Raw genomic sequence first — 26,395 nt, forward strand, 5'->3', positions numbered from 1 at the left:
CCTGATGGCCATCGCGCTTGCGATTGTGAGGCCTGCCGATCCGCCGCTCTCAAGGAGCCCTCCCCACCGGGGAGGCACAGAGAGCAGATCCTTTCGTGGGACAGCCGCTTCCCAGGCTCCCCGCACGTGGAGCATTTCGCCGAGCGCAGCATGGGGTCGAGCAACGCGACGGACTCACGAGCGTACTCCCCCGAAGCCTGGCAGTAGCAGGTAAGTCAGACTATCCTCCGCTCCGAAACAAAGAACGCAACCGCCTGTAGGAAAAAAACAGGGACTTGCTGAGGAAAGCCGTGTCTCTGCCAGCACTGCCCTGAGGCAAAAACATCTCTGGGCAGCCGGGTGCAGCGCAGGGGGAGAGGCTGGACCACCAGCTTACACCCCCGCGAGCCAGGAGACTGCTAACAATCACCTACCTGATACTACAAACAGGTGAAAATGCAAACGCTCTTTCCCTCAGCAACTTTCTGATTATTAGTACTATTGTCCAATAGACAAGAGAGGAAAGTAAGTAGGGAACAAATTTTCCTCAAAGTTCTTTTTATAATTTTATTTTATTTATTTATTTATTTTTACACTTGATCCATTCAAAGGAATAAGGTAATATGGGAGGAAATAGGGGATCCAAAACCTTCCCTAAAATTTCCAGCCCCCAAATTTAAATTGCAGCTAAAGGGGACCGCAGGTTCTGCCTTCCTTCATCTGCTGGAGACAGAATACTGAAGGGATGCAGGGGGTGCAACTGGTTATCAGAGGGTGCCCTACAAGTTTTTCCCTGTCTCCATCTGCTGGAAGGGAGGCATAACCCACGGTCTGGACTGATCCGGGTACGTACAGCAGGCACCATTTTAAATTTTGATGCTGGCATGAGACAGAATGGAACATAGCTTTCTGCTGCTTCAGGTGAAGATATGCCATTTGAAGGGCTAGGTGTTGGTGAGGAAGGTTCCTGGGAAAGCAGGGGTATCTGACCACAAAGATGAGAGGATTGCCTTTGGGGGGAGTGCAGAGGGGGAGAATCTGGCATAAGGCGGAAGGGGGTCATCTATCTCAGGTTAAGGGATTGGAGGGAAGGAGAGATGCAGTTTAGTTTTGTGCATTAGATGTGGCTAGCTAGTGTAAATCATAAATTAGCATCACCACAGACTTTTCACCCTTTAGTAAATCAGACATTGTGTGCCAACACTTTTCTTAAAATAGCTAACAAAATGTTTCATAATTTCACCTTTTTAGTTTTATTTGTAGCTTATGTTGTAAAAATATCCCAGTTATATTTATGATTCTTTAGTAATGCATTGATAATTGCCCACATTAAGAAAAAGGGGTGTGTTTAGGGAAATTTTAGAATTACCGCTTCACATGGTAACTTACTGCTTCGCATCAGTAGTATCGCATGGTGCAGTAAACTTATCGCACCCTGCGATAATCCCTATTTTTGCACTTTGCAGGGGGAAGGAGGGAGGGAGGGAAAAAGAGAGAGAAAACGCCTATCTACAAGGCCCTCATAGTAGTGATTTATATCTCTATAGAAGGGCCATCTAATAGGTCGAGGTGAGGTGGTGGTGGTGGTTTAGGGGCCAATTTCTCATGCAGAGTGAGAAATACGAACAGCACAGTACACCTTGGTGAGGATTTTGACATCATCTGGAGTGAGGAAAGTCTCACAAAGTTGAAATTTTGTACTACGTTATCTCATCGTAGCTTGATGGTATCCTGTTATAGAGTCCATCAAGCTAGGATGAAAGATCATAGTAGAAATGCATCTTTGTGAGACTTTCCTCACTCCAAATGATGTCAAATCTTCACTAAGGTATAATGTGCTAGTCGTATGTCTCACTCTTAATGAGAAACTGGCCCCTAAATCCTAAACCACCACCAAAACCTCACCTCGACCTATTAGATAGCCCACCTATAGAGATAAAAATAGTTGCACATTGTGAGGCCCTCCCCAGATGCTCTCTCTACCGCTACTCCTCTCCTTCTCCCCTCTCAAGCCCAGAAATGGCCAAAATGCAATTCAAAACATTTATTATGAATTGTCTTATGGCCATTTCGGGCATATCGCACAGCCTAACGGCTGGAAAAAGGTGTAATTATTTCTGGCATATTGTCCCTCATTTTACTAAATCCTGCCCAAACTCCTCCCTGATCCTACCCCTCCCAAAAATTTGCATTCGCGCCATGCGTTATTGTTCTTATCACATGTGCGTTAACACCATAACGCATTTTGATGAATGACCCTAATAATTACTTAACATTTTTTCTAATGTGCCCATTCTGGTAGGGATCTATCACATTTTCTCACAGCATATCCAGACCAGAGAATAAAACTACTTTTCTTACCATCCATGCCAGACCAGTCCAGACAAGTGAGTTATGTCCCTCCTGCCAGCAGTTGGAGACAGGGAAAAGCTAAAATCTGACTTCATTCCCCCTATAGGGGTCTGGAGCTGCCTTCAGCTCTTCAGTATTTCTCTGTCTCCAGCAGATGGTGCAGACATGTGGGCCGCTCCCGGAAACGCTTTAGGCAAAGGTTTCCAGTTACCGTAGGAGGAGGTGCTTTGGAAAGGGAGAGGCAGAAGAGAGAATCAGTTCTAGTGGGACTGATTCTCCCTTCTCCTTTGGAAATTGACTCAGTTGGGGCCTGAGTGAATGCACAGATGGGTCAAGCACCCAGTGGTCCCTGATGACTTTGCTCCCTTGGTGGATCCAGCAGCAGGAGCTACTGACAGCACACTCTCCCCATATTCTGGGAGAGCAACAGGGATCCAGTAAAGTTTATTTAAAAAAAAAAAAAAAAAAAAAAAAGGCTTCCCCTGGATTGTCTCCTATGGCACTATGCCAAATTTGGATTGGGTCAAAGGTCTGAGGAGGTCATTCTCCCCTTACATCTGGTGAAGTTGTAAAAAGAGGGAGGCACAGCACCTCAGCTGTAGTGGCTGACATGCTGAGCCTTCTGCTGGTTTTGGATGCAGAGGTCTTGAGAATTATTGTGGCTTCCTCCTACCAGGTCTGGATGGAGCTTGGATACATCCCACATGTCTGGCATGGATGATAAGAAAGGTGAAACTTACCTGTTAATTTCCTTTCCTTTAGTCCTGCCAGATCAGTCCAGAACCCACCTATTGAAGCTGCAATGATCAAGGCTCTCAATCTGAAAAGTTCAGAAAACTTGAAGCAAGTTTGTTATGGCCCACTCTGAAAGGGCTAATCATGACCTTGGTGTAGGGCTTATCTATTTCCTGGGTTAATTTATTTATTTAACAGCTTTTCTATACCGACATTAAAGTACACATCATATCGGTTTACATAATAACAAAAGGTGGAAAGTACAATTAACAAGGGATGGGGGGGAGGACAACTGAAAGAATGACCACGGAGTGACGTTTCTTGGCTGCATCAGGTTTTGGTTGTGATGATTTGGAAACCAAAATAAACAATTGCTTTCTGTGGTCTTAGCTTTGATATAGGATACTGAAGAGCTGGCTTTACTCTTCGATAGGGAGAGTGGTCAGCTTTGAGCTTTTTTACTTTCTCTCTCATCTGCTGGCAGGGGAACATTAGCCTAGTCTGACAGGACTAAAGGAAAGGGAATTAAAAGGTAAGATTACATTTCCTTATTACTGCCACATCACATGCTCATGGAAAATACATTTTTGGGTGACAGCTTGCATTTGACTCTCTATAGCTTCAAACAGGAACTGGGATTATCCTGGTATGGCCCAGTACACAGAAATGGTTTAATAATTAAAGAATGAAGCCTGAAAATGTCAAACTTACCCCATAGGCTCGACTGTAACTCTCTCCAGCCATAGCAGTCAGCTCAGCATCTAGTAGATCTCTGGCTTTGTCAATGCACTTAAATGAATATGACAATATTCCAATGTGTGCTTTACAACAGAAGTTATAGTTTCATATATATATATAAACATGACAGATATACAGAGATATAAAAATTAGTGTATAGTAAATCAACACTTATGTTATTCTGAAAACCAACCATATTGTTACATTATTTAGAACAGTGGTTCTCAACCAGTGTGTCACCAAGAATACGCAGGTGTGTCGCCACACTTCCCGGTCCCCCGCTGACCTAGCTGCTCCCCGGTCCTCCTCCGCCCGGGTGGAACCGGCATGGTCTCTTCTTTCCGCCCCCGCCCCCCGCGGCCCGGAAGAGGAAGTGGTGAGCAGCGGGTGCGTGCGCGAGAAGAAGAGACCATGCTGGTGTGGTCAGAGTCGGCCCGAAGAACAGAAGAGAGACGCGGCCGGAGGAATGAGCAGTGCGGCTCGGAGAAAAATGAAGAAGAACATCAACCCCCGCGGCCGATGGGACTCCTCTTCCGCAAGGGCTGAAAATGAAGGAGGTTAGGGTTGGGAGGAGGCTGCTGCTGGTTCCGGAGAGGGAGAGAGAGTGAATGAGCAAGCAAGCAAGCACTTGTGTTTGAGATCCTGTGTGTGTATATGTGAAAGAGAGTATGTCTGTGATTGAGAGCCTGCCTGTGAGAGACAGAGCATGAATGTAAGTTTGTGATTGAAAACCTGTTTGTGTGAAAGAGTGTGTGTGTATGATTGAGATCCTTTGTGTGTAAGAGAGATCATGTGTATGTATGATTAAGAGCCTGTGTGTCTGTGTGTGATTGAGAGCTGGTTTTAGGTGAGGGAGCATGTGAGTATGTGATTGAGAGCCTGTGTGTAAATGAGAGAACGAGAGAGAGCATGTTTGTAAGCATGTGAGAGAAAAAGACAGCTTGTATTTATGTGATTGAAAGCCTGTGTGTGTGTGTAAGCGTGAAAAGATAGACAGCATGTGTGTAAATGTGTAATTAAGAGCCTATATAAGTGAGAGAGAAAAAACATGGGTATATGTGAGTACTGAGAGCATGTGTGTATAGGTGTGTCATTGAGAGCCAGTGTGAGAGAGAGCGCTGGTATGTGACTGAGAGAGGAGAAAGTTCCAAGCAAACCATCCCTCCTCCTGCTAATTCAGAACAATCTCAGGACACCTGGATATCAAACGTTCCCAGGTATGCAGAGCAAAAAAAATTTTGTATCCTTATTTTTCATTACTGGGTCTTTGTGTCTGCTATTTTGAAATATTTTATTGATATCTAGAAAATTTTTATATGAGTTTTTAATTATTGGATATTCCACTCATCAGCTGTTTTGAAATAATCTGTTCTTTTTGTTAAGTATGGTTTTACTGCTACTGATTTTATATTTGTCGTATAAGGATGGGTGATGTTTCTTTTTTCCTTTATTACACTGCATACAGAGACTCTGGCTTGTTGCAGTTTCCAATTCATTTTTTTCTGCATGCTTCTAGTTATGCGTTTTGGTCTCTTTATTCTTTGTTAGGTGAGGGTCAGCACATGTGATTCAGGTGAGGTTTTCTGCTGGTGTGTAGTTTCTGTGTAGGGCTCTATAGCAGCCTGACTTGGTCCGTTTTCCTAATAGGAGGTGTATTGGTGTCTTAAGGCCTGGTGTAATATTTTCAGTGTTGCCTTTTCTTAGGTAAGGTGGTTACTGTTTAAGTGCTGGAAATTGGTGCTGTTTTGGTGTGGGATTTTTATTTTTTTATTTTTTTAAATTATTTATGCAGAATTTTTAAACAAACAGCATAACCGCTTGTCATTTACAAGGTACAGGTAAATAAATCTGATTTGACAAATATTAATTACCACCAACAAGTAAAAGGCAATATATTTCTTTATATTGATTATTACCAACAAGTAAAAGGCAAAATATATATAATATATTACCAACAAGTAAAAGGTAATATAAAACTTCACACGTCCTCCAGACCAATCAGAGAAGCCTACCCTACATGCCCCCTCAACAAAATCCACTCACCATTTAACCACTAGAGAACGGGCCTTTTCCACAGCGGGACCAACCATTTGGAACGCTATTCCCCCAGAGCTCAGACAAGAACCTTGCCTGTTGACATTTAGAAAAAGGCTTAAGACGTGGTTGTTTAAACAGGCCTTTCCATAATCCCAGAGCCCCTCTAGCTGTTCATTATAGATTTCTCAATACTTTGTAAATAATTGATACAGTTTATCCAGTTACTGTCTGCTATATCTTCCTCCTCCCAGTTCATTGTAACTTTTTGTCTTCTCTATACCATGTTAATACTTAGTTAGTTAGGCTACAACCTCGGTTATTTGTAAACAGACATGATATGATCTGTATCATGAATGCAGGTATAAAAAAGCACTAAAATATACAAATAAAATTATATTTATAAGAATAATCTAAATTAACCATAATTTCTCATCCCAATAAGAAACTTCCCTGTTATAAAGCAAAAGAGAAACCAAGATAACTAATAATTGAGCAAATTCAGGCAAATTACCATCATTGGCAAAACAAGTGGCATTATTCCATATATCACCCGGACTAAGGTTCAGTGACAAGTAATCTGGCATCAAGAAATTTGCGTAACTCAATAGGTTCTAACACAAACCTTTCTTGCTGGAACTTTAGTACACATTTACTCAGATAATAAATGGTACACTGAGCCCCTAAGGCCTTCACTTCCTGATTCATTTGGAGAAAACTTCTCCTACGTATTTGAGTGATCCTAGTTATATCTGAAAAGGTCCAAACCTTTTGACCCAAATACAATTTACCCCTATTAACTTTACACATAGTATACCTCGGTATTCAACTTGCTCAGACATAGTTTGTTCCAAGAAATCTGTAATATTACTTATTTCATTCTGTTGTTGTACATTTTGTTGATTAACTTCATTCTTTTTTTTTCCCAATGATACAAAAAAGATTTTTTCAATAATTGGTAACTCTCCTGGAGTTAACATTAAATTTTCCATCATAAATTTCTTGTATTGCTCATATGGAGATATAAGCTTAACATTGGGAAAATTAAGAATTCTTAAATTATTATATCTCATTTGATTTTCCATAAATTCAATTTTTCTGGTATTTACAAGTTCTCCTTGAATCAAACCCATCTGAACCTTTTCCAATTGATTAACCCGGTTACCAAATCCTAAAATTTTTTCTTCATGTTGTAACACTAATGGTTCAACTTTTAATACCCGATTTTGTGTATCAACAACTGTTGCATTTAAAGTCAGAATAATTGATTTTCAGTCTATTAAGGTGGACCAAATACTTTCCAATGTAATAGGCTGTGACTGAGAGACAATTGAGTTATCAAATAAACTCGATGTTTCTTGAGGACAGGGTACTTTCCTCATTTCTGAGGCCTCTGTCCTGCCATCCTGCCCACAAGGTGTTGATGTTAGGGGGATTCCGTTTCTCCCATCGGTATTCCCCCTGACTTTAGGTCTTGCTCCTTCTTTCTCCAGGTTTCCCTCGATAGGGATGACTTCTTCCAACTGCTCCGGTCGACTGCCTCCGCCCAAAACCGGAGACTGTGCGGGACGCAGTGGCGTCTCAGGTACTCCGGGACTCAGTGAGATGTTCAAATCTAGCGGCGTCTGTGCTTGCTTTACACTTACGCCGACGCCTGGAAATGTTCCCAGAGTTTTTTCACCACTACGTGAAAAGAAGTTCCCAATGGAGTATTGAGGTGGTACAGAAGTTGTTGGAGTCGGGAGTTCTCCTCTAACTCTTCCTTTCCTCTTGGTATGAGGCATAATTAAAAAAGAAATAATATGTTGGAAACTTCCTTATTTCACTAACAATTTATCAAGCGCTACCTTGGAATCTCAATGGCGGTCGTAGTGGAATCCAAGTCTTCTTCGCCGCGCCTCCGTCCAAATCCAGACTAAGCCACGCGCACCCCTTAGGCGCACGCGGCTTTGGCGGCGCACCGCTGTAGTGCCGATTATATGGGCAAAGAGGCCCCTCCCAATGACGTCCGGGGGACCGGAAAAACGTCAGCTGTTAGCGCTGGCTCTCACCAGGAAGAAGTCTCTATCCGCTTACAACTGCCTGGTGTGGGATGTTTACTATTTATGCAATTTCTGTTCAGACAGAATACGTATCTTTTCCTTGTGTCATTTTAAACAATAAAAATAATTACCGGACCTTTACTTTTTATTTCCGCCGTGAATTGAAATGAGCAGTGTGTCACACATGTGAGCATGTTCTGTCAGGTGTTTAACGATGGGAAAAAGGTTGAGAACCACTGATTTAGAAAATATGTATTTATGCAAAAAGGAATATAATTTATTCTCAAACCACTCTTAACAAATAAAAACAATAAATATCTTAGAACAGTCCATGCAAGTTTGGCAAAAGTCCAAAAGCCTTGGCAATGTGTAAAATCCAATCCAGTGTAAGAAAGCAAGCACACATGTCTTCACAATAGCCTAGCAAGGCTACAAATGACAACTTCTCTCTTATAGCAAGTTGCACTGGATTAGAGATGTCTCGTCAATAGTTTCCCAGTGAAGCACTGCAGGAAGGAAGGCTCGTGTGAGGTACTTATAAGAACATAAGAACATGCCATACTGGGTCAGACCAAGGGTCCATCAAGCCCAGCATCCTGTTTCCAACAGTGGCCAATCTAGGCCATAAGAACCTGGCAAGTACCCAAAAACTAAGTCTATTCCATGTTACCGTTGCTAGTAATAGCGGTGGCTATTTTCCAAGTCAACTTAATTAATAGCAGGTAAAGGAAAATTAGTTCTTACCTGTTAATTTTTGTTCCTGTAGTACCACGGATCAGTCCAGACCGTGGTTGAGCCTCCTTTCCAGCAGGTGGAGACAAACCAAAACTGAACGGGTGTCCTATATGAGGACAGAGCCTATCCTGTAACCCTTCAGTATAACCATTGTCAAAGCAGAAAACAACAAAACCAGAATAGGATCAAGCAAGTAACTAGAAAGCTCAATGGAGCAACTGTAGAACAATGTAAGAAGAACATGGTAAGACTATACGCTCTTGCATATATACTTGGTACTTGGAGAGCCAAGGCTCCCGGTGTACTTGCTCAGTATTCTTGCAAAGAATTAAGTATCAAAATCTGTGAATCTGTAAGAATAAGCTTCGAGAGGACAGAAAATAAAGACAAACAGGGAAGGGCGCCTGGACTGATCCGTGGTACTACAGGAATGAAAATTAACAGGTAAGAACTAATTCTCCTTTCCCTGTATGTACCCGGATCAGTCCAGACCGTGGGATGTACCAAAGCTTCACTATCCCGGGTGGGACTAAGACAGTCCCGCTCGAAGCACTTGCCGCCCAAAAGAACCAAACACCGGCGCTTGCACATCCAGACGGTAGTGCCGAGCAAAAGTATGCTGGGATGACCAGGTGGCGGCCCTGCAAATCTCTTGCGGAGAAACCGATTGGCTCTCCGCCCAGGAAGTAGCCTGAGAACGTAGTGAGTGAGGCTTTAAGCCTTCCGGAATAGCTCGTCCTTGGCAGAGATAAGCCGAGGAAATGGCTTCTTTCAACCATCATGCAATAGTGGTCTTAGAAGCTGGCTTGCCTCGATTGGGACCACTCCAGAGGACAAAGAGATGGTCGGAGACCCGAAAGTCATTGGTAACCTGAAGATACCGGAGTAAAACACGTTTGACATCCAGTTTACGAAGGTTGCCGCCAGCGGTACCCGCAATTTCCTCTGGAGAAAACGCTGGAAGCTCTACCGACTGGTTGACATGGAAAGCGGACACCACCTTTGGAAGAAAAGAGGGCACAGTCTTAAGAGAGACACCAGAAATTTGCAAAAAGGGTTCCCGACAGGACAACGCTTGAATCTCAGAGACACGCCGAGCAGAGGCGATCAAAACAAGAAAAATTGTCTTGAGAGTAAGGTCCTTTAGCGTAGCTCGACGGAGAGGTTCGAACGGAGCAGAACAGAGGGCACGAAGGACCAGATTAAGACTCCACGAAGGACAAGTATTGAAGCGGGCGGCCGCAGGTGTTTGATTCCCCTCAAAAACCAAACTACGTCTGGGTGAGCCGCTAAAGGATGACCCTCAACCCGTCCGAGAAGAGAGCCGAGAGCGGAGACTTGCACGTGGAGGGAACTGAAGGAGAGGCCCTTTGAGAGACCCTTCTGCAGAAAAGTAAGAACTACCGAGACCGGGGCGGAGTGTGCTGAGACACCTGACGCCTCACAAACAGTCTCAAAGACCTTCCAAACGCGCACCTAGGTTAGAGAAGTCGACTGCTTCCGGGCTCGAAGCAAAGTAGAGATAACCTCTTCCTTGTAGCCCTTACATCTCAGACGCCGCCGTTCAAAAGCCAGGCCACTAGACAAAAGCGATCAGCCTGGTCGAAAAATATGGGCCCCTGCCGAAGTAGACGAGGAAGATGGCCGAGCCGCAGAGGTCCGTCCGTCGCCAGGTTGACGAGATCCGCGAACCATGGCCTGCGTGGCCATTCGGGTACTACCAGGACCACTTGCTCCCTGTGGAGTTCTAGTCTCCTGAGAACTTTTCCCACTAGGGTCCATGGAGGAAACACATACAGAAGAACGTCCGCGGGCCAAGGAAGAGCCAGAGCATCCACTCCCTCTGAGCCGTGGTCCCTCCAGCGGCTGAAGAACCGATTGGCCTTGGTATTGCGCATGGTCGCCATTAAGTCCAGGTGGGGGGGACCCCACCTTCTGACAATCAGGTCCATGGCTGTTTCCGAGAGTTCCCACTCTCCCGGATCGAGTGATTTTCGACTGAGAAAATCGGCCTGAACATTCTCCTTGCCCGCAATGGCAATATAGGTGTCGTTCTGCCCAGGAGAAGAGACGGCTGGCTTCCAGGGCTACCAGGCGACTGCGGGTGCCCCTCTGACGATTGATGTACGACACGGTGGTGGAGTTGTCGGACAGCACTCTCACCGCTTTGCCGCATATGAGGGGCAAGAACTCCTGCAAAGCCAGACGCACCGCCCTGGCCTCCAACCGATTGATGTGCCAGTGAGTCTGAATGGGCGACCATATCCCTTGCGTGGACTGGGACAGGCAGACCGCACCCCAGCCCGAGAGACTGGCGTCTGTGGTTACTATCGTCCACTGTGGAGACTGAAGGGGCATTCCCCAGAGAAGATGGGGGAGCGAAAGCCACCACTGCAAGTCGGCGACGGTAGAGGCCGAAAGAGGGAGTACTATGTGAAACTGTTCCGACACCGGTGCCAACGTGATAGCAAAGCTTTCTGTAACGGTCGCATATGAGCAAAGGCCAAGGGGACTAGGTCGATGGTGGAAGCCATGGACCCTAGTACCTGCAAGTAGTCCGAGGTCGTTGGAAGAGGCAGCGAGATCAGATTCCGAATCTAGCCGATCAACTTGAGGGCCCGCGCACGAGGCAAGAAGACCTTGCCCACTTGGGTGTCGAAGTGGGCTCCCAGGAACTCTAATTCCTGGGAGGGCTGAAGGTTTTCTTGGAAAAATTCACTATCCACCCGAGAGACGCAAGGAGGGCTAATACCCGATCTACCACCTGTTTGCAGAGAGCCTCTGGCTTGGCCCACACAAGCCAGTCGTCCAGATAGGGGTGAACTAGAATGCCTTCCCGAAGGGCTGCCACCACCACCACCACCATGATCTTGGTGAAGGTGCGAGGCGCGGTCGCGAGGCCGAACGGTAGGGCCCGAAACTGGAAATCCCGGTTGAGGATGTGGAAGCAAAGATACTTTTGATAATCGCGGTGGATCAGGATATGGAAATACGCCTCTGTCAAAATGAGCGAGGCGAGGAACTCTCCAGGGCGAATCGCCGCGATGACCGCTCGCAAGGTTTCCATGCGAAAACGTGGGATCTTGAGAGCTCGGTTGACCCGTTTGAGGTCCAGGATCAGCTGGAAAGCCCCGTCCTTCTTGGGAATCACGAAGCAGATGGAATACTGGCCTGAGCCAAGCTCCCTTTCCGGGACAACTGCGCCCAGACTCAGGAGTCTGGCGAGGGTTTGCTCTACCGCTTCTCATTTGGAGCGCCCATAAGGGGAGAATAGAAAGAGATCCGGTAGGTTGCAAACAAGTTCAAAGGCATACCCATCTCGTAGAATTTCGAGGACCCACTGGTCTGACGTGATTTTGACCCATTCCTCGAAAAAAAGGGAGAGGCGACCGCCCAGAAAAGGGACCGAGGAATGGGTCGATTGAACTTCATTGAGTGGCAGGCTTAGGGGTGGAGCGCGCGGGCTGGCCCTCGCAAAAGGGCCGACGCCCACGAAAGGGCTGTGACCAAGACTGCGACCGGGAAGAGTAACCCCTCGAGGGGCCATCCCGACCACGTGGGGTATACCGTCTCTGTCCCCGGAAACGAGGACAGGAGGGTGTAAAGGAGCATGATTGTCTCTGACTATCCTCTGGGAGCTTATGGACCTTATTGTCCCCCAAGGAATCCAAAAGCTTCTCAAGGTCCTCTCCAAACAGCAACTTACCTTTGAAGGGCAGCGAGCCCAGCTGTGCTTTGGAGGACGAGTCAGCCGACCAATTGCGCAGCCAGAGGAGTCACCTAGCGGACACCGCTGAGGCCATTGCTTTCTCCTGTACATGGAGGAGGTCGTAGAGCACATCAGCTCCATAGGCGATGATGGCTTCCAAACGTTCGGCCTGCTCCGCCTCTGCCGACGGAAGGTCCTGGGCACCGAGTAACTGTTGGGTCCACCTAAGACCTGCCCGCAACATGAGACTGCGGCAGGCAGTCGCACGGCCGCCTAGGGCCAGGACTTCAAAAATGCGTTTCATATGCGCTTCAAGCTTGCGGTCCTGTCCGTCTTTCAGGGCCATCAATCCCTCTACAGGGATAGTGGTGTGTTTGGTGACCGCGAAGACGCAGGAGTCCACTGAGGGATTTCCAAACATTCCTCCGGGAGGGGGTATAGCTTGTCCATAGCACGACCCACCCGGAGTCCCGCTTCAGGAGCCTCCCATTCCCACAGGAGCAATAGCTTATGCATGGGATGAAATGGAAAAGCGCTTGCCGGAGCCCCGAGTCCCGCCAGGACCGGGTCCATATTTTTGGGTAAGGAGGCCGTAAGGGTATCCGCGGGGGGCCCCTCCAACCCCAATTCCTGGAGGACAAAGGGGATGAGGGGCTCCAACTCCTCCCTTTGGAACATACGGAGGACCCTGGGATCGTCCCCCTCCAGAGGAGGGAGGGTAGCAGCGGAATCAGAAAGAGGGTCACAGGGTCTGGAAGTACCAGGTCCACCGGGGGGTCAAGGGGGGGGCACACCCGGTGCACCCGAAGAGACCCCTGAGGCTCTGCAGCTGGGCAACCAGTCAACGGCGTGGAGCAAGGAATTTTTACTGGGGGGGGGGGGGGTCAAGGGGGGCTTCCCCCTCCTCCTGCAGGCTAGCTAAATAGGATTTGTGCATGAGAAGGACAAAATCCGGAGAAAAACGGGTCCTGGATTTCCCGGGGGGGGGCGCGAGGGGGTCAGGGACCACGTCCTGGGAGGCCTTGGGGCTTAAATCGAGGGGTAGATCAAAAAAATTCGGCTCCCCAGCCCCATGCAGCTCCGAAACGGGAGCTGCCGAAAAATCCAAGATGGCCACCGTTCCCGAGCTTTGCCGATCCGGGAACGGCCTGGCCATGCTGTGGGGATGCGATCCCCAGGGTAAATTTGCTTGCCCTGCCGAGGAAGGGCCTTCCCCGGCAGGCAGGCAGGCAGGCAGAGCAGAGTCCCTCGCGCGAAAATCACAACGAGGTCTGCCCACAGGCAAGGCAGACTGCCGGCCACGGCATGAGAGAAGCCGCTCTGAGAAGAAAACAAGCTAAAAATAGAAATGATTGGCAGCCCGCCGGCAGGAGTGAAGCAGGGAAGAAAACCTGCTGACTCCTGCCTGTCTGGCTGCTGGTTCAAGCCCCCTGAAAACCAAATGAATAAAAATATTTAAAATATTTTGTAAGTGCTGTACAAAGTTAAATAAATAACTTTTAAACCTTTAACACTTTTTTTTTTAAACTGAGCACAGCATTCGGGCTATCAGCCCCCTCAGCAGCCAGAGGAGGGGGAGACGAGAACTGGACCACCAGCCTCAGTCCCCACACCTGGAAGCACTCACGGACTCAGGCTATGCAGTGCACAAGGGGCAAAGCCCCCCCTGAGTCCGACAAGAGCCAGGAGACGGTACCATCTCCTGCACAGGAAAAAAGACTAACTATATTATTTATTTGTTATTTATTTACTTTTTTTAAGAAAGAAAGAGCCAATCGAACAACTAAGAAGAAGTACTTGCTTGATCCAAAGAAATAAGAAGGATAGCCAGCTAACTAGCCGAAATCAGGAGACCGAAGGGTGAGCTGATGCACCTGCTGGAGACAGACAAATATTGAAGGGTTACAGGATAGGCTCTGTCCTCATATAGGATATCCTTTCAGTTTTAGTCTGTCTCCACCTGCTGGAAAGGAGGCTCAACCCACGGTCTGGACTGATCCGGGTACATACAGGGAATGGACTTCTCCTCCAAGAACTTATCCAAAGCTTTTTTAAAACACAGCTATACTAACTGCACTAACCAATGCAGAACAAACAAGATTATAGATTGTGAATTTGCTCATGCTTGAGCACAAATTATTGATAACTTGAAGTTTTAGTTATTTAATGGAAGTGTGTTGGTCCAATTGCTGTGCTGGATCTCCTGCTCCTGATGAAGCACTTTTTATGGCAAAACAAGGGGACCTTTGTCAAGGGGAGTTTTTAACTGACAAGTTTTCATGGCATCTCTAAGCCAGTGCAACTTGTTATAAAAGAGGAGTTGTCATTTACAACCCTGCAAAGCTTTGTGAAGACATCTGTGGTCACTCTATCACAGTAGATTGGGCTATTGTGAAGACATTTGTGCTTACTTTCTTACAGTGGATTGGATTATTTTGTTTACACATCACCAAGGCTTTTGGACTTTTGTCAAACTTGCATAGACTGTTCTAAGATATTTATTGTTTTTAAGTGTTAAGTGTGGTTTGAGAATAATTTATACTTTTGCATAAATATTTTCAGAACATGAGTCGTCTTGATTTGCTGTACACTAATGTTTGTGTTACATATGAACACTTGATTATATACTTAGACTGCCCCCTTTTCTTCTATCCACAGAGAGAAAATTAAGTTCATTCCCCACATACCATACCCCATCTATATCCTCACTTTAACCTTCATGTATGTAGATCCCAACCATATACATGCTACAGATGACACTAGCAGTTTCTTGTTCTCCCTTTCTTTCAAAGGCAGGCACATCCATCCTCACTAACCCCAACATGTGTGCTCTGCACAAACAACCACATAAATCCACCTTCCTGTTATAAAGCTTCAACATATTTCTGTGCCATATGTTAACACTTCACATCTAATTCGATTTTAAATATTTTGACAATCTTCTCAAAGTGAATGCATTAAACATCTGGATTAACAGTTCAAATTCTTTAAGAAAGGGAGGGTTTGTTCTCTCTGACAATTAAGAATTGTTAGCTATCTCTTGAAAGCAGCCTGCATAGAAAGCCACTAAACAGGTAAATACTAAGATATCTGGTGGTGAAGAGGGGCAAATCTGAACTCCATTGTGATCTTTGCAGACAGGACTGATAGGGGTGTCATATTCAGGAAACCTGCTCTAGAGCCTCTGCAGACTGGACTGACTGATTCTGGGGGGGCACACCTGAGATCTGCACTAGGGTTTCTGCAAATTGGACCTCCTTGACAGCTTTACTATCTTCACTCACCATAAGCTTATTTATTTTAATTTATTTATATTCTGCTTTTTGGCATTTCAAAGGGGATTACATTCGGGTACTGTGGGTATTTCCTTATGCCCAGAGGGCTTACAATCTGTTTGTACAGAACGTTGCATGTAGAGACAGAATATATTGTGCATGTTATGGTGATGTGAGTTTCAGGGAAGGACCTGAAAGTACCTGTTGAGCCAGTGAGAAGAGATCTTGATGTAGAGCTAATACTGCCCTGTAAAATGCTCCATCATGAGTATCCCTTGGAATCATACAGGTATACTCCTCCATGCTATCCCATTGACCTGTGGAAAAAGCCCATTAAGTTATGATGCATGATATGACTGACGAATCTCAGAACATATTGCTCAGTGTTTTCATACAGTATATGGCATGACAAGACAAAGCAGAATTGCTTACCTGTAACAGGTGTTCTCCGAGGACAGCAGGATGTTAGTCCTCAAACATGGGTGACATCAGATGGAACCCCAACACAAAAAACTTATATCAAAGTTTCTTTGACTTGGCACACTGAGCATGCCCAGCATGCCCTACACCACAAGTCCATGCGGGGTCCCACTCCAGTCTTATAACATAGAATAATATAAAAACAAAAACCCAACTCTGCGGGCAGGTTTCATGAGGACTAACATCTCGGAGAACACCTGTTATAAGTAAGCAACTCTCTCTCAGAGGAAAAGGAGGATGTAGTCCTCACATATGGATGAATCCCTAGTTATAGGCTGCTTCTCAACATAAAAGGGGACCAACTTGCCAACTTGCCAAGATGCCAAAGGGCAAAACAACCATGGTGCAGTTGGAAACAGAGGAGGAGACAGCCTGAATGCAAATAACAGACCCTAGGCAGGAGTAAATTGGGTTCTACACCTCAAACTTTCCATCGGACAGATTGGCCAAACCTACTGTCGCGTTGGCCATCCCTATCCAAGCAATAGTGAGATGTGAATGTGTGGACAGAACTTCATGTCGCAGCTTTGCAGATCTCCTCCACAGGAACTGCTCGCAAGTGGGCCAATGATACTGCAATAGCTCTGACAGAATTAACCTTGACATGACCCCCAAGATGCAGTCCCGCCTGGGCATAAAAGAAGGTGATAACATAAGAAATTGCCATGCTGGGTCAGACCAAGGGTCCATAAAGCCCAGCATCCTGTTTCCAACAGAGGCCAAACCAGGCCACAAGCACTTGGCAAGTACCCAAACACCAAGAAGATCCCATGCTACTGATGCAATTAATAGCAGTGGCTATTCCCTAAGTAAACTTGATTAATAGCAGGTAATGGACTTCTCCTCCAAGAACTTATCCAAACCTTTTTGAACCCAGCTACACTAACTGCACTAACCACATCCTCTGGCAACAAATTCCAGAGCTTTATTGTGCATTGAGTGAAAAAGAATATACTTCGATTAGTCTTAAATGTGCTACTTACTAACTTCATGGTATGCCCCCTAGTCCTTCTATTATCAGAAAGTGTAAATAACCGATTCACATCTACTTGTTCAAGACCTCTCATGATCTTAAAGACCTCTATCATATCCCCCTCAGCCACCTCTTCTCCAAGCTGAACAGCCCTAACCTCTTCAGCCTTTCCTTCAGCCATCCCCTTTGGTTGCCCTTCTCTGTACCTTCTCCATCGCAATCTGCTAACCAACTAGATGGTATCTGTCAATTTTAAAGACCAACCTATTCCTATCAAAAGGAACAAAAAGTTGGGTGGACTGTCTATGGGCTTCTGTCTGCTTCAGATAGAAGGCTATGGCTCACTTACAGTCCAAACTGTGCAGTGCTCATTGCATTGGTGTGAATGGGGCCCGGTAAAGAATGCTGGCAGGACGATGGACTGGTTAAGTTGGAAGTCCATCACCACTTAGGTAGGAACTTAGGGTGTATGTGCAAGACCACCCTGTCATGATAAAAATTAGTGTAAGGTGGATAAGTCACTAAGGCCTGGAACGCACTGACCCTGCGCGCTGAAGTGACCGCCACCAAAAATATGACTTTCCAGGTCAGGCACTTCAAGTCACAGGAGCACAGCTGCTCAAAAGGAGCTTTTATGAGCTGAGCTAATACCAAGTTGAGGTCCAAGACACAGTGGGAGGCCTTGTTGTACATGCCAACTGCACCGAGATGAACTCTAATGGAGTAGGTGTTTAAGCCAGTTCCGATAAATGTAGAAGATAATAGAGCAGTTTTTTTTTTGGGGGGGGGGGGCAGGAGAATGGATTTAGGGCCTTCTGATTGCACCACATGGAAAACCTCCTCCACTTCAGTCCATACGACTTTCAAGTGGAAGGCTTTCTAGAAGCCACCAGGACCCAAGACACATCCACTGAGAGATCAAGTGGTTGCAGAATTAATCTCTCAACATCCAGGCTGAGAGCGACAGAGCCTGAAGATTGGAATGTCACAACCTGCCTCGATCTTGCGTGATGAGATCTGGGGAAGTTCCCAGCCTGATCAGTCTCTGGATAGACAACTCCTGTAGGAGTAGAAACCAGACCTGTCTCAGCCAATAAGGGGCTATGAGGATCATAGTTCCTTTGTTCTCGCGAAGCCAAGACAGTCTTCGCCACTAAGAGAATCGGAGGATACACGTACAGAAGACCCTTGCCCCAATGACAGGCGAGAACATCAGAGGCTGGTTTGCCATCTGGCCTGTTCAAGGAGCATAACCAAGGCACCTTCCTATTACAAAGGGACGTGACTAGATCTACATCCTGACCCCCCTTTCCCCCCCCCCGAGGCAGAATATCCAATTCGCAACCACCTGGTCCAAGGACCACTTGTGGGGTCTGAAGGCACTACTTGGTCTGTCCATTACCACGTTCTCTGTCCCGGCTAGGTACATGGCCCTGAGCACCATCCCGTGGGACAGGGCCCATGACCAGATCTGGACCGCTTCCTGACATAGAAGGTACAATCCCATACCTCTGTATTGTTGACATACCATATCGCTACATGGTTGTCTGTTTGGATCAGGACACGTTTATTGGACAGCTAATCTCTAAAAGCCCATAGCGTGTACCTGATCGCCCAAAGCTCCAGGAAGTTGATTTGACAACAGCTTTCCTGAGTAGACCAGAGACCCTGGGTCCTGAGCCCATTTACATGAGCTCCCTAGCCCAGGGTGGATGTATCCGTGGTTAGACAATTTGGGTAGGAGGACTTCGAAAAGAGATCCCCCAATTCAGATTTGAAAGTACCTGCCACAGGGACAACTAGCCTGCACCCTCCAAAGTTCGGGACAGGTTACAATGATACAAGAATAGAAGCAAGTGTACATATACACAATCAATTAAATCAAACTACAAAATAAGACTTAAAACAAGGATCGCATAATGATACAAATTATATAAAGCTGTTGCATCATTGGGAGAGAATTAGGGTGGAATTGAGGGATAGGCAATTCTGAAATTGGGTGCAGATTCCCGCTGCAGAGACCCTTGATGCCATCTTGAAAACATCATAGGTCACTCGGACCTTGTGTTTACCACACTCCAAGCCCTTATGCACCAGCGATTATGAAGGTGCCCTGCAGCTGCTCAGCCACCTCCTACACCTGCTTCCAGATGACCTGCAAGTACTGGCTCATATACAGCTGATAGGAAGCTATATGGGCAATGAGTATGGCCCCCTGAAACACCTTTCTCCCAAGAGTGTCCATCGCTCTGTGGTCCTTCCCCGGGGGCACCAAGAAACAGGTCCAAGAACGCTGGGCTCTCTTGAGAGCAGATTCAACCACCACCAACTGGTGGGGCAGCTGATGCTTATCGAATCCGGCAGCCTTCTGGATAAAGTAGACCCCGTCAGCCTTCTTGTTTACGGAAAGCACTGTGAGGGGCTGTTCCCATATACTCAGCAGTAACTCTTTAAGGATATCATGTAACAGGACCACCACGATCTCCTTAGGAGTCTCCATGAACAGGAGGATCTCAAACATTTTGTGCCTGGCATCCTCCTCCATCAGTAACTGAAATGGGATGGTTTCTGCCATCACCCTCACAAACCCTGCGAAGGTTAAGCCCTCAGGTGGAGACTTCCTTCGCTCTTCTGGATGAGAAGGGTCTGATAGGAGACTCTACGAGCCCTCGGAGGACTCCGTGATATCATCTCCCCAGGGGTCATAGGGACTCTCATCCTCACTGTAAGCTACAGGGGATGGGGCCCTAGGCTCTCAGCCTTTGTCCAGAGGTGCAGACACCGGCAGAGCTGGACAGGAGACTACAGGTCTCAGTGTCTCTGTCGGCCTGGGCGGAGCTTCCTCCTCCGAGGAACCGGCAACGATCACCATATCGGTAGGGGAAGGCTGCGGTGCACCAACAGGCACAGACGCTGGCCTGGGAACCAACGCCAGCTGGGTCAGTAACACACTGAGTTCATTGAGGTTCTCCAGCAGGGGGTCCAGACCGGACGGTACCGGCTCTGGTGCCGTCAGTACCACAGGACTGATGCCCTGCATCGCCTGTTCCACCGCCAGCTGAACTCGCCGCTCCAGCTCCTCCTCGAACATTGCTGATGCCAACACCGAATGGGAGGAAGAAGAGGTGGCTAGATCCTCTTTGAATCCACAAGTTGGATCGGTGACTGGTATCAGGACCGATGGAGACCATCGCAGACCCCTGGCAGCGATGGAGGACTAGTGCTCCTCACCACTGGGTCACTTCGAAGGCATCACAGCATGTGCCGATGCACAGTGCCATGCACGGGGATGCAATGTTGGGGACCGGTGCCAATGCTTCTTCGGTTTCCCACGATGCTCTGCTCGGTCCTTCCCCGGTGCTGAGGCCGATGACAAGGAACCAAACATCCTCGGCCTGGAGGAGCTTGATGGAGGTCAGTCTCTGGTGCCCCTATTCACTGACGGAACCGACAGTCCCGCCGATGTCGATGTGTCCATCGGTGTGGCTCTGAGGTCCTTCAATGCTGACGGCTCGGTCTTCCTCGACCCAAAGAGTTGTTCCATCTTGTTGAGCCGAAGACGACGTCCCTTCGGGATCATCTGTGCGTATTGGCAGCAAACCTGGACATCATGCGATGCCCCCAAAGGAGACATGTCTCATTGGGTTCTGTAATGGACATGGTCCTCAGGCACAAAGGGCATCACCGGAAACCAGATGTGGCCATGACAGGACAAAATAAAAGGGACGCAAAATCTAAATCGATGGCAGCAGGTGTCAATAGCCATCAGACATGGAAGCACCACCATGGAGGAATCGGGAAAGAAAACTTACCGATAAATGACAAAAACCCTGACTAGGAATGCTATCGGGGATGGACAAAGAGGGACCAGCCATCAAACGTCGAAAAAACTGCAAAAAGAAGTAAAAGAAGAAAATTTTCTAAAATAGACTGAAAAGGCCCAGATTACAGCTCAGCAACCACGATGCTGCAGCTCCACAGAAAAAGAGAGATGAGAGGGACCCTAAGTGGACGTGAGGTATAGGGCATGCTGGCCGTTCTCAGTGTGTAAAGTCAAAATTCTAGAAACTTTGACCATTTTTCTTCGTCAGGGCTCCCATCTGATGATATCACCCATGTGTGAGGATTACCATCCTGCTTGACCTCAGAGAAAAAAAGAAGTCTATTAGATGTCACTCTCTTCTCACTGTGGAATTGTGGCTCCAGTTCCACTCTTTAGTTCTGCGTAATGAAAATAAAATCTTAACCTTATAGATAACCATGTGTTGTGTGTGTGTGTGTACTGAAATCATTTATTGTGCATCTGTAAATGAAGTTTTCTAATAACTTGTGGGTTTTATGGTCCTTGAATTGCTTTTTTTCTTCCGTCTTCCCTCCTGCACTCTTCTACTCTCCCAAGTTCTGATAAGGCCATACGTTACCTAAACCCCATGCTGCTGCAGCAGCCATGCGAGCCATCTTAGCTTGCGTCTCTTCGTTGACTTGAGTCCACTTTTCACAGCACTGTTGATGAAGCTGCCCCCTGAGAAGCAGAAGCCACAAGTTTAGAATATTATTCAGACTTCTGTTTTTAACTGCGGTGCCCACGTCCTGAGATTAGCACACTGAATGAATGTATTAGAGTGCTCACCATGTATTCCTGGGATACAGGAAATGGCTTTATACTCTACTCATTCCACAAAGCAGGAAAGTACTTCTATATTCGTGTGAAGTGTACAGGAATCTCAATTTCTGATTTTTCTTTTTTAGTTCAATAAACAGTAAGACATTGCAAAGGATAAGCAATACAGCTCCCGTCTTCAAATGTGACTTACTTACAGGGAGTTGTGTGCATTTAGCAGCTCAGGTACTGCAACATTTATTTATTTATTGATTTCATATACCGTTGTTTGTGGGGGGGTTACCATCACAATGGTTTACAAAGGCAAGTTAAATAGTCATGAATAAGATAATGATACAATTTATAGGTATTCGACAATAAAATTATTTAAAACAAAAACATAACATCAAATGAAATACGGTATGCTAAGAAATAGAAAAAATCAAATTAAAATTAAATTCAGAATGTTTTTAAATTGTTGCTGGGTTTTTCTGATCCTGCTTATTATAAGCTCTGCGAAAAAGCCATGTTTTTAGGTCTTTCAAAAATGTTTTTAGGTTCTGCTGCAGTCTTAATTCTATCGGTAGGACATTCCAGATTTTTGGACCTACAAGGGATATGGCGCTCTCTCTGCATTAAATGTGCCGACTGTATTGTAGGGATAGTTAATAAGCCTTTGTTTGCAGATCTTAGGTTTCTTTGAGGTGTATGAAGTCGGATAGTGGCATTGAGTCAATCTGTTTGTTCTCTGTATATGATTTTATATAAAATGCATAAGGATTTATATTCTATGCGATATTTTATCGTCAGCAAATGTAGGGAGATCAGTACGGGCGTTATATGGACATATTTTTTGTATCCGTTAAAATCCTGGCTGCTGCATTTTGAAGAACCTGTAATGGGCGACTTGTTGATTGTGAGAGGCCTAGTAAGAGAGCGTTGCAATAAATCAGTACTGGAAAATAATAGAACTTGGAGTACTGTTCTGAAATCGTCTTTATTTAGGAGGGGTTTTAATTGTTTAAGTGTTTGGACTTTATTGTATCCATCTTTTAATTTACTGGAGACGTGCTTTCTGAAGTTGAGTTCAGAATCAATGATAACTCCTAAATCTCATGCATTAACTAGATCAATTTTAGAATTTTGATCCTCCAATATAAGGTTGGGTAGTTTAGTGCATGTTGACCTCCTGTCCAACAATATGATTTCCTTTTTCTCAACATTCAGAATTAATTTAATTTTGTTAATAAGTGTTTTATCATTGATAAGTACATCGCTGTCATTTTACAGGTTGTGTCAAGTGAGCTATTGATCGGAATTAAGATTTGTGTATCGTCTGCGAATATATAATATATAAGGCCAAGTCTGGTTAGTAAATGACAAAGCGGAATCCTGTAGCTGAAAATGAGGAGCCCTGTGGAACTCCTGTATCAAGGTTTATTTTATCTGAGACAGTACTCTTAATTTTAACTTGGAAAGAGCGGTTTGTAAGATATGAGGAAAACCATTTGAGTGTGGTGTCTGTTAATCCGATTTCTGATAACCTGTTTAGACGTATTGTATGGTTCACGGTGTCAAATGCTGCTGACACATCCAGTAATATTAATAAATAATTCTGTCCGCTATCAAATCCTCTGAGGACAGTATCAGTTACAGCAAGTAGTAATGTTTTGCTGCTGAAATGCTTTCTAAAGCCGAATTGCGATGGATATAAAATATTAATGTTTTCAAGGTGTTCTGTTAATTGTTTCTGCACTACTTTTTCCATTATCTTTGCTAGAAATGATTGCTTAACAATTACAAGCCTATATCTAATCTATGTTGAGTCCAGCGATGGTTTTTTCAAAATTGGCTTAATTGTTACACATTTGAGTCATTCGTTTAGTAAAAAATTCACTATTTTTGCTATGGGGATTGAAATTAAGTGAGCTATTGATTTTAAAAGTAAAAATGGATATATTGTCAAGCGGGTGCGTTGCAGGGTTCATTTTTTTTAATAAGATTTTCAATTTCTGCAGAGGTAGTCTCATCATGTTAATTGTCTGGTTCCTAGTGTTATTGATACCTGAGGACAAATTTACTATTTTTTGTTTGAAAAAATGTGCAAATTCAGTGCATCTACATTCAGGAAGTGGGCACTTGTCATCGTTGGGGTTTTTAGTGAGATTCTGAACTACAGAAAAAAGTGTTCTTGGGTTATAGAGAAAGTTCTGAATTTTTTTACTGAAACATCTCTTTTGCAGGTCAAATCAAGAAAGCACAGTCTGCTGATATCCCACTTTTCTGTATTACTGTTATGTATACAGCATTAAGGCAATTTTGTCAGCAGCAATCCATTTCTCCAGTGTGAGTAACATAGGGGAAGGATGTTAACGGTTCCAACTATGGCATAAGCAAAAAATGTGTTATTTTTTGCAATTTATAAAAAGCATTTTAGTCATCTGCACTCCAGTTTAAGGAACCCATGGAAGACACTTTTGGTGTCCTTGCAGATGGGTCCACATCTGTATTGTGTAGATGGGTTGCCCCACCCCCATGAAAGATTTTCACTGTCTCAGAGTACCCCCACAAGAAGACAGACATGAAGAAGTAGCCGAGTGGTTAGAGCAATTGGCTGAGAAACTGGAAACCAGGGTTCAAATCTCACTGCCGCTCCTTGACACCATGGGCATACCATACCCTTCATTGCCTAGATCCAAACTTGTAGACTGTAAACCTTCTGGAGATAAGGAAATAGGTCTAGTTCTTGAATGTAATCTGCTTTGAAATGCCAAAAGGCAGAATATAAATTTAAGTGGAGGAGTAGCCAAGCTACAAACCAGGGAGACCAGGGTTCAGTTCCCACTGTTGCTCCTTGTGACCTTGGGCGAATCGCCCTCCATTGCCTCAGGTACAGACAGAGTGCCAGCCCTCTGGGGACTGAGAAATGTCGACAGTACCTGAACATAATCTGCTTTGAATATAAAAATCTAAAGAACTATTAAAAAGAGGGTGTAGAGTGGATGTTGTAGGGTCTACCCTTCAAGAAACAAACTCAGAATGATTTTGCTTAAGTCATTCACAATGTATTATGAGTAGCCTAGTGGTTAGAGCAGCAGGCAATGAACCACAAAAGTCAGGGTCCAAATCCTGCTGACACTCTGTCACTTCACCCTCTCTTCCCTCAGGTATAAATTTAGGAGGTCATTAATTAAAAACTGTGCTAGGCATTTACCACGCTATTTTAAATTTGCAGATGACACTAAGATCTGCAACAGAGTGGACATGCTGGAAGGAGTGGAGAGAATGAGACGGGATTTAAGGAAGCTGGAAGAGTGGTCGAAGATATGGCAGCGGAGATTCAATGCCAAGAAGTGCAGAATCATGCATCTGGGGTGTGGTAATCCAAAAGAACTGTATGTGTTGGGGCGTAAAGGGCTGATGTGCACGGAGCAGGAGAGAGACCTTGGGGTGATAGTGTCTAACGATCTGAAGTCGATGAAGCAGTGTGACAAGGCGATAGCTAAAGCCAGAAGAATGCTGGGCTGCACAGAGAGAGGAATATCGAGTAAGAAAAGGGAAGTGATAATCCCCTTGTACAGGTCCTTGCGGAGGCTTCACCTGAAGTACAGTGTTCAGTTCTGGAGACCGTATCTCTGAAGGGACAGAGACAAGATGGAGGCGGTCCAGAGAAGGGCGACCAAAATGGTGGGTGGTCTCCATCGAATTACTTATGAGGAGAGGTTGAAGAACCTGAATATGTACCCTGGAGGAGAGGAGGCGCAGGGGTGATATGATACAGACCTTCAGATACTTGAAAGGTTTTAATGATCCATGGTAGTCAACAAACCTTTTCCATTGGAAACAATTTAGTAGAACTAGGGGTCACAATTTGAAACTCCAGAGAGAAGACTCTGAACCAATGTCAGGAAGTATTTCTTCACGGAGAGGGTGGTGGATGCCTGGAATGCCCCTCTGGAGGAAGCGGTGAAGACTAAAACTGTGAAGGATTTCAAAGGGGCATGGGATAAACACTGTGGATCCATAAATGCTAGAAGATGTGAATGAAGAGAAGAGCCATGGGGGTGGCTTGCTGGAATGGAGGCTACTACCTGGTGATTACTACTCTTACTCAATAAACCTTCACGTGGTTATTGCAACTCCAACATTGCTCTCTGCTTCAACGGCAAGGGGAAATGTGGAAAAGAGGATTTGCATTCAGACAACAAACAACAAGGACTGAACTATACAATCTGGGTAAACAAATAAGCATGGGGGTAGCTTCCTTATTGTGGCGGTTACTACCCTAAACCAATTATTTATTTATTTTATTTTATTTATTTAATAACTTTTATATACCGACGAACGTTGGGAACATCTCGTCGGTTTACATAGAACAGAACTTAGCAACAGGCTTTACAATTATTGCATAATTAAATAAGGAACATTCAGAACATACAAATAACAGATTAGATTATATAAGTAAAATTATCAAAGTGGGAAACGTGAAAGAGGTTATCTAAACGGGGGGGGGGATTCTGATATATAGGAGGGTATCCACAATTAAAGGAGGTATATATACACGTGATTGGGAACAAATTTTTTTATACAAATTTTTTTATATACAATTTGTAGTCCTGATAAAATTCACTTTATGGGAGGTATGGGGGAAGAGGAAGTTTAAAGTAGAGGGAGGGGGTAAAAAGGAGGTGGAAAATAGGTGGGAGCGGGAGGGGGAGAGGTTAGGAGTTGGAGGGGGTGGGG

The 26,395-nt window shown here is 45.4% G+C and overlaps 1 protein-coding gene across 8 annotated transcripts in view; it reads right to left on the reverse strand.

Moving 5' to 3' along the window:
* The window catches only part of MTOR (mechanistic target of rapamycin kinase), a 284,248-nt gene that overhangs the window by 149,462 nt on the left and 108,391 nt on the right, over window positions 1-26,395 (reverse strand). For all 8 annotated transcript variants that reach the window (XM_029578927.1, XM_029578922.1, XM_029578924.1 and 5 more), the window contains 3 exons: window positions 21,474-21,574; window positions 15,801-15,916; window positions 3,778-3,855 (listed from right to left, as the gene is read on the reverse strand). In XM_029578927.1, coding sequence (XP_029434787.1) covers window positions 3,778-3,855; window positions 15,801-15,916; window positions 21,474-21,574 — 295 coding nt within the window. The remainder of the gene's footprint in view (window positions 1-3,777; window positions 3,856-15,800; window positions 15,917-21,473; window positions 21,575-26,395) is intronic.

Source organism: Rhinatrema bivittatum, chromosome 15, assembly GCF_901001135.1.
Source record: "Rhinatrema bivittatum chromosome 15, aRhiBiv1.1, whole genome shotgun sequence".
In the NCBI taxonomy this organism is placed as follows: domain Eukaryota; kingdom Metazoa; phylum Chordata; class Amphibia; order Gymnophiona; family Rhinatrematidae; genus Rhinatrema; species Rhinatrema bivittatum.